The sequence below is a fragment of the Canis lupus genome, chromosome 31 (genome assembly GCF_003254725.2).
Source record: "Canis lupus dingo isolate Sandy chromosome 31, ASM325472v2, whole genome shotgun sequence".
NCBI classification, from domain to species: domain Eukaryota; kingdom Metazoa; phylum Chordata; class Mammalia; order Carnivora; family Canidae; genus Canis; species Canis lupus.
Genome location: NC_064273.1, coordinates 25,537,152 through 25,545,277, shown reverse-complemented (window position 1 = coordinate 25,545,277; position 8,126 = coordinate 25,537,152). Strand labels below are relative to the sequence as shown.

General features: G+C 37.8%; 1 protein-coding gene across 1 annotated transcript; it reads left to right on the top strand.

The window, feature by feature from the left end:
* The first annotated feature begins 301 nt into the window (after positions 1-301).
* Positions 302-1,811, top strand: CLDN17 (claudin 17). The gene has a single exon (XM_025449829.3). The coding sequence runs from the start codon at positions 744-746 to the stop codon at positions 1,416-1,418; it is 675 nt and encodes a 224-aa protein (XP_025305614.1). The 5' UTR covers positions 302-743; the 3' UTR covers positions 1,419-1,811.
* The last annotated feature ends 6,315 nt before the right edge of the window (positions 1,812-8,126 follow it).

Here is an 8,126-nt window from a genome sequence, read left to right as displayed (position 1 = left end):
GGGATGCCTTGAGCATCTGCCTTTGGCCCAGGGTGAGATCCTGGGGTCCCGGGATGGAGTCCCACATCGGGCTCCCTGCATGGAGCCTGCTTCTCCCTCTGCCTGTGTCTCTGCCTCTCTCTATATATGTCTCATGAATAAATAAATAAAATCTTAAAAAAAAAAAAACAGAATTGACTAGCCATATTAAAGAAAAATGGCTTAGATTAGAAGACAGTAATAGGTTATCTAAAGTGCAAAGCGATTCTCAGTTGCTCTCCAAAAAACTGGCAAGGTTTTGGCGCTGTCTCCAGTTGTGACTTAACAAATGTATTTATGCTTTTTTATCAGAGTGGTTTTTCAACAGGAAGTTTCCAGCTCTGTAATTAGAAATCCACAATGGAAGCTCTGACATTTAATTACAACACTGCTAAGACAATAATAATAAGAGGAATACCAAAGTTGAATGCAGTGTTTCTTGACACACCTCTGGCTACCTTCTTATTGGCTGGGAAACAATTATATATGACTAGTAAATAATCCATACAGAAATGAGTGTGTACAAAGGCAGCATGCATTTACAACAGGTACTTCTAGTCAGACCAAGTTCACTCACTGTTGCTAATTTCAACTAAAACGTTATGGGCAGTAACCACGGAGAACCTCATCAGAGATTGCTGTAGACTCAAAGAGGCCTCCTCCACCTTCTGGACTTCCAGCAGCTTCTACCATTCCAGATTGGCTCAATCTTCAAAGGAGAGGCAATGGCATTTTATCCCCTACAGATTGCTGGTCTGGTTCTTGGGTTCTTTGGCCTGGTTGGGACTCTTGCCACAACCCTTCTGCCTCAGTGGAGGGTATCAGCTTTTGTTGGCAGCAACATTATTGTTTTTGAAAGGCTCTGGGAAGGGCTCTGGATGAACTGCGTTCGACAAGCCAAGATCCGGTTGCAGTGCAAGTTCTATAGCTCTTTGTTAGCTCTCCCACCTGCCCTAGAAGCAGCCCGAGCCCTTATGTGTGTGGCGGTTGCTCTCTCCTTCATCGCTTTGCTCATTGGCATCTGTGGCATGAAGCAGATCCAGTGCACGGGCTCTAATGAGAGGGCCAAAGCGTACCTTCTGGGAACTTCTGGGGTCCTCTTCATCCTAACCGGCATTTTCGTTCTGATTCCTGTGTGCTGGACAGCCAATATCATCATCAGGGATTTCTACAACCCAGCCATCCACGTGGGTCAGAAACGAGAGCTGGGAGCAGCCCTTTTCCTGGGCTGGGCGAGCACTGCTGTCCTCTTCATTGGAGGGGGTCTGCTCTGTGGGTTCTGCTGTTGCAACAGAAAGAAGCAAAGACACAGATATCCAGCCCCTGGATATTGTGTGCCACACACAGAGAACCGGAGGAATGTGACAGTGCTTAATAAGACTTCCACCAGTTATGTCTAATACCTGCTTTCGGCTCAAACTATGGATTACAATCAAAGTGTTTTATAGAGTCCTGCCAGACACTTGTAAGTATGTCAGGCACGGGAACTTGCTTTATGGCTGCATTTAAATTGAGATGAAAGTATAAAGGGTATATAGATTGTACTTTGTCACCTGTGGGAGGAATAGAAATGACTTGCTTTGGACATTCTGACCTCATATGTATTAAAAGCATTTACTGTTATTAGACACAAATAATCCCCATTCCAACTTGCATAGTCAAAAATCAGGTATATCCATATCCTTAGTATAGTGATAACTACGGTTTTTTGACAATCGTATCTCATCTGCTAAGAAATGAAAATTTTATTGCAATTGATAATACACAGAAATAAAACATATTCTAAAACAAAACCTAAGTTATTTTTCCTCCAAATTATTTCTTGTATTAATACAGTAACAATTGAAATATAGAGTTTTTCTTTCTTAAGCAATTACTCTGAAAAATAATAGATATCAAACAAGAATTTTTAATTGAATTTATCAAAATACGGAGATGTCCATCTAATGAAAAGATTTGATATTCCTTTCAGAAACTCAAATGCATCAGTAATTAAACACTTTTAGGGGAAAGGGGAGCCCTGATTTCTCTTAGGAAATTTATGAAAAAGGTTTTAAAGCACCTAATTTATACAATTAAACTTTCCTGGGATTATATATTCAAGGGAAAATAATTGATAAATGAAAAGTAGTATGTTTAATAACCTATGATTTGCACCGACACAAACAGAAGTTATCTGTCTTGATAAGGTACATCAGTACAAGGCTGTGAATCCTCAACTCTCATCAAGAGGAAATACACTCCTAATTAGGGAATTGAGGTTTGGGTGTTGAATGGAATGGTTTCTGTTCCTTGTTTTATTCTTTAGTCATTGTTCAGGTCTATACACGCGAAGTAAAATGAAGAATTAAGGTAATGATTCAGGCAATTAGTCAGGCTAAAATAAGTACCTCCATTTTACTCTGTAATAAATAAATAGGTATGGCTAAAGCATCTTGTTTTGCTTGAATTATCTGTATTATTTTCTCAATTCTGCATTTCTCTTGCATATAACATGCCATATTTAATGTGCCAATATCAGCTTTGAAAGTATGTGTGGGGTCAGGGAGGATGAGGATATGAGTATTTGTGGGGCAAATTCACTCCTATGGGTCACATCTGAATATCTCCAATATCTTGTGAACCAATCAATGTTTATATATCCAACTCTTCAATATTGTGTTTATTTTATAATAAAGTTATTTAATTTTCAGTGCATATTTGCAATGAATAGATTAAATTTGTTCACCAAATATTTATTGCATGTCTATCTTTAATAAAATAATAGAATAAAATAATTACATATTTTCAATTATGTTGCTATATTTCACTGTGGGGTCAGTTTCAGAATGAATTTCTATCCTTAGAAGACCATCTAATAACTCTGAAACATTAAATCAGAGGTAACTCAAGACTAGATGTTAACATCAAACCCCCATTCTATTCTATAAACCACCAGCAAGGCTTCAGTAAGTCAAACCCTTGGTAATATAAAACTATATTTAAAAAATTAGCAATATGTAATGATAAAGTTCACATAAATGTAAATGTCTTCAAATGATATGATAAAATAAGAAAAACAATGATTTAAACATATTTTTTTTCCCTAAGATTGTTTTCTTTTTCAAACTTCATTCCAAAAAGCCTAAATTTTGGGTGTGTTGAAAAGGTGTCACTTATCATATATACAGGCAAATAAGTACAAAATCAAGACATGCAAGATATAGGCTTAAAGGTTGCCATGGAATCATTTGTCTTACCTTTTGGTACTAAGAGAAGTAACTAGACATCCATGATAGGTTCCAGAGACTAAATGAGGGATGTTATCTTACTTGCCAGGGGAACAAAGAGTAAAAAGGTGTAACAGAGGGTAGAATCACAAAAATATTGATAAAATTAGCCAATGAATTGGGGCAAAATTTCAAGAACTAAGAATTCTTTTGTTTGCTCTTTCATTAATCAAAGTATACTTTTGGAAGAATGATTTATATTTTTTCCACTGTGCTGTGATGTTTTCCCTATTACAACAAAAGAAACCAGTAATTTAATGAATTTCAAGAAACATTATGGATGTAAATCTCATACCACAAACCTAGACATGCAAGAAATGCATCTTTATTTTCTAAAATTTAACTTAAATTCAACTTGTTGCACATTTTCCCACTTATTACACATTTCTTAGGGTCTTGTGTAGGGCTAAGCAGTGCTTGGGGTAATAGGTTCATGGAATCAGTCCATGATGATTCATACAGGTCAATCCATACAGGTGAGTCCATACATGTCACTGAGAAGATGTATATTATACTTGCTCACATGGTCCCTTTAGACTTCTCAGCTCTGTCAATTCTTTTTTTGAAAAAATATTTTATTTATTTATTCATGAGAGACACACAGAGAGAGATAGGCAGAGATACAGACAGAGGGAGAAGCAGACTTTCTGCAAGGAGCCCAATGCAGGACTCGATCCCAGATCCCAGGATCATGCCCAGAGCTGAAGGTAGAAATTCAATCACTGAGCCATCCAGAAGTCCCAGTTCTGTCAATTTTTTATCATACTTGGCAATCTTTTTTGAGACTCTCTAGTTCTAGGCTGCTTAAATCAGAAGATTTCAACCTTGGCTGCATATAAGAATTGCTAGGGGAATTTTGAAAACTACCAGTGCAGCCAATGTCAAGATGACCTATGCCATTTCCTAGATTCATGGCAAAAGCTTGACCTGTTGATTTGGCTACCAGATATCAACCAACCATGGTGAAAGAAATTATCCCTTCTCCTATAAGTGTTTTATTTTTTGATATCACCTCCACAAACCTCCTCTTCTGCCATTGTCAAAATTTTTACAAAGTGTCATAGAGGCTTAGACTTTCAGAAACAAAAGTGCATAAAGACTAAAACAGTTCTAGGTTATTTTGACTCCAGTTGTGCTGTACACTCCATTGAGTCAGTGAAATGCATTGGTGGCTACCCTCTGGAATAGAGACCAGAGAAAGAGGGAAAACATAATATTATCTAGCCACATATGGTTGAAAATGTTTTAAAAGGGTAGCCCTTTTAAAGTTACAATTAAAAAAAGAATAAAGTTACAATTTTAGTTAAATGCACACTAATAATTCTTTTCATTTGCAAAATAAGTTGATATATTTAGCTCACTTGCTCTTCACAGACCACTATATGATATAGAAAGTGTAGACATTATTATGAACACAATTGTTGCAGCTAAGAGAATTTAAACTTATCAAATTATATAACTTGGCCAAAGTCATAGTGCTAACATTGAGAAATCAAGCAGTCAACAATAGTACTAAGTAGACACGTAATAAATATTTGAAGATGATCATTAAACAATAAAAATGAGGATAATAGTTTGAGATTTTTAGCTAATATGAAGCTCCTCATCCCACAGGGAAGAGATAAAACAATAGAACCCAGAAATTTAAGGACAGCCTTTGCGTTTTGCTTTTGTTTTTTATTTTTTTAGTCTCAACAGCCTAAATTCTGAAGAGATTGTAGGCAAGGAAAAAAATGGCTCAGTTAGTACCAAGTTTTCCTCACTCTTAAGATCATAAAATAGGGGCATCTGTGTGGCCCAGTTGGTTAAGTGTCTGACTTTGGCTCAGGTCATGATCTCAGGGTTCTGGAATCAAACCTAGCATCAGGCTCTACACTCAGTAGAGAGACCACTTGAGATTCTCTCTCCTGCTCTCTCTCTCTCTCTCTGCCCCTGCTCATGTGCATGCTCTCTCTCTCACAAATAAGTAAGTAAACCTTTAAAAACAGATTATAAAATAATCTCTTTGAATGAAAGTAAAATAAAAAGGAGTTACGAGTGTCTAGATATCAGTGTGTCACTGGAGATGACTCTATAGCCTCTCTTTAGTCTATTTCCTGGGAAATGGTACAGAAAAATGAAAAATTATCAAATGGGTTGGAGAATTGGAGAATTTAAGAGCAGAAATGATGTGTATCCCATCAGGTGGAGCCAAGGATGTTGACAGTTTTCCTCATGCCCTCAGAGTGCTGGAGGATAAAAAATATCTCCATGATATGTTTGAACTGACAGGACAAGAAATAGTCTTTCCAAGTTTTCCACATGGTATGGTAACAGAAGAATATCTCATATTCGCCCAAGACTGGCACAGAACCTTTAAAAACTCTTCTTTGGTTGGGACTAAGAACACAACAGTAATACATTTGGATGGATAAGTGAGTGGGTCTGTCTATAGCCTGTTCATCCTTAGACTCATTTCCTGTCCTTCATCTGCTCTAATCTGTATCTTCAGGAGGTGAATTCCTGTGGGTTGTGCAGTGGAGCAGTGGGGACCATACTCGATAAGGATAGGCAGTAAAAGGAACTATCTTAAAAGAACATAAAAACAGTGACAAAACCCAATGAATACTGGATCTGTTTATTATTTTCTTTTTTTTTAATAAATTTATTTTTTATTGGTGTTCAATTTACCAACATACAGAATAACACCCAGTGCTCATCCCACCAAGTGCCCCCCTCAGTGCCTGTCACCCATTCACCCCCACCCCCCGCCCTCCTCCCCTTCCACCACCCCTAGTTCGTTTCCCAGAGTTAGGAGTCTTTATGTTCTGTCTCCCTTTCTGATATTTCCCACACATTTCTTCTCCCTTCCCTTATATTCCCTTTCACTATTATTTATATTCCCCAAATGAATGAGAACATACACTGTTTGTCCTTCTCCGATTGACTTACTTCACTCAGCATAATACCCTCCAGTTCCATCCACATTGAAGCAAATGGTGGGTATTTGTCATTTCTAATGGCCGAGGAATATTCCATTGTATACCACTTCTCCTTTATCCATTCATCTTTCGATGGACACCGAGGCTCCTTCCACAGTTTGGCTATCGTGGCCATTGCTGCTATAAACATCGGGGTGCAGGTGTCCCGGCATTTCATTGCATCTGTATCTTTGGGGTAAATCCCCAGCAGTGCAATTGCTGGGTCATAGGGCAGGTCTATTTTTAACTCTTTGAGGAACCTCACACAAAGGAGTGTTGGTTAAGTCCTGAACAATCGTTGTAGTTACTATAAACATTTAATAATGAGGAGGAGGAGGAGATGATGGTAATAAATAGATGATAGATGATAGACAAGTAGTAAAGAAATACATAATGATAGATATACATAATAGATGATGGATATAGAGATGAATAGAAAGATAGATGTTAGTTATGCTACAGTGAGCTCTGACATATGACTATGTGCATTTGTTTCAAGAGTAAATGAGGGAGTTTTTCCTTCAATTCAGACTCAGCAAGGCATGATTTTCAAATCATCACTCTCTAGCTATTTTGTGTTAGTATTCTAATATTTAACACAAATAAAGAACTCCTTGTCACCATAAAATGACAGAATTAAAGTAACTGAAATTCTGTTTCCACATCTTGACAAGTGTCTATGCTGTAAGAACTGGAGGCCCAAACTATACACGAGCTAAGTCAGATGAGTCTAAACCGTTATGGACTTACTGAAATTTCTTCAGAGTATCTATAAAGACTACAATGTTTAGGGACGCCCGGGTGGCTCAGTGGTTGAGTGTCTGCCTTTGGCTTGGGGAGTGATCCCAGGATCCTGGGATCGAGTCCTGCATCGGGCTTTCTGAAGGGAGCCTGCTTCTCCCTCTGCCTATGTCTCTGCCTCTCTCTGTGTGTCTCTCATTAATAAATGAATGAATGAATGAATGAATAAATAAATAAATAAATAAATAAATAAATAAATAAATAAAATCTTAGAAAAGGAATACAATTTTTATTAATAATAAAACTGTGCTTACTGGAAGCTTGTAACTGAAAACAAATTTTTCTCTCACAGAGGAGTCGTGTAGTACGACATGATCTGTGTCTGGGAGTCAGATGCTTTCCCCAGCTCCTGTGTTCAGTGGCTGCCAGCTGCATTCAGCTAATAAAAGGCACTGGTGAAACAGAGGACAGGAGGGTTCCTCTTCTCTCTTTGTCCGGAGAGATGATTCCCATGGTGATATGTCTTCTCCCCAGCTTTGCCAGAAGGGTCCACCTTAGGTCCAGCTTCTGCCAAGTGAACCTCATCTCTTGAGTCCAGCAGTACTGCTTTTCTTTTTGTTCTCTCATTGCCAGGGAAGTAGCCACTTCTTGCTGTTGTCAGTGTCTGGAGGGCTCAATTGCCCTCTTCCTGTTTCTCCACATTCCCCATAACCGGTGTAAAAAAGTTCCTCCAACAAATTCCACTAATTTGAATATTTAAAATAACTTTGCTTTTCCTGGATGGATCTGATAGATGCAGCATCTGAAAAATCATCCTGAAACGAAGGAATCTCAGCATAATCCCAGGGGAATAACCGAGGGTCTCGAGTATCAGATCAATGGACTTGGCTTTCCATGAGCCCACAGAATTTAGATACAACTCTGAGAAAATTAGGAGCCATCGCTGAATAAGATTAAGTTTGTATTCCATAGGGGCTTGAAACAAAAACTAAGTTCAGTTTTTAAAAAAAAATATTTAATGTTTGCATATCAAAACACCCGGCACATAGGAGATGGCAAATATTTTGTGTGAGAATGAGTAAATGATGAATTAATGAAGGGAGAAAATAATAGACAAAACCATAATAGGAAGTATCTT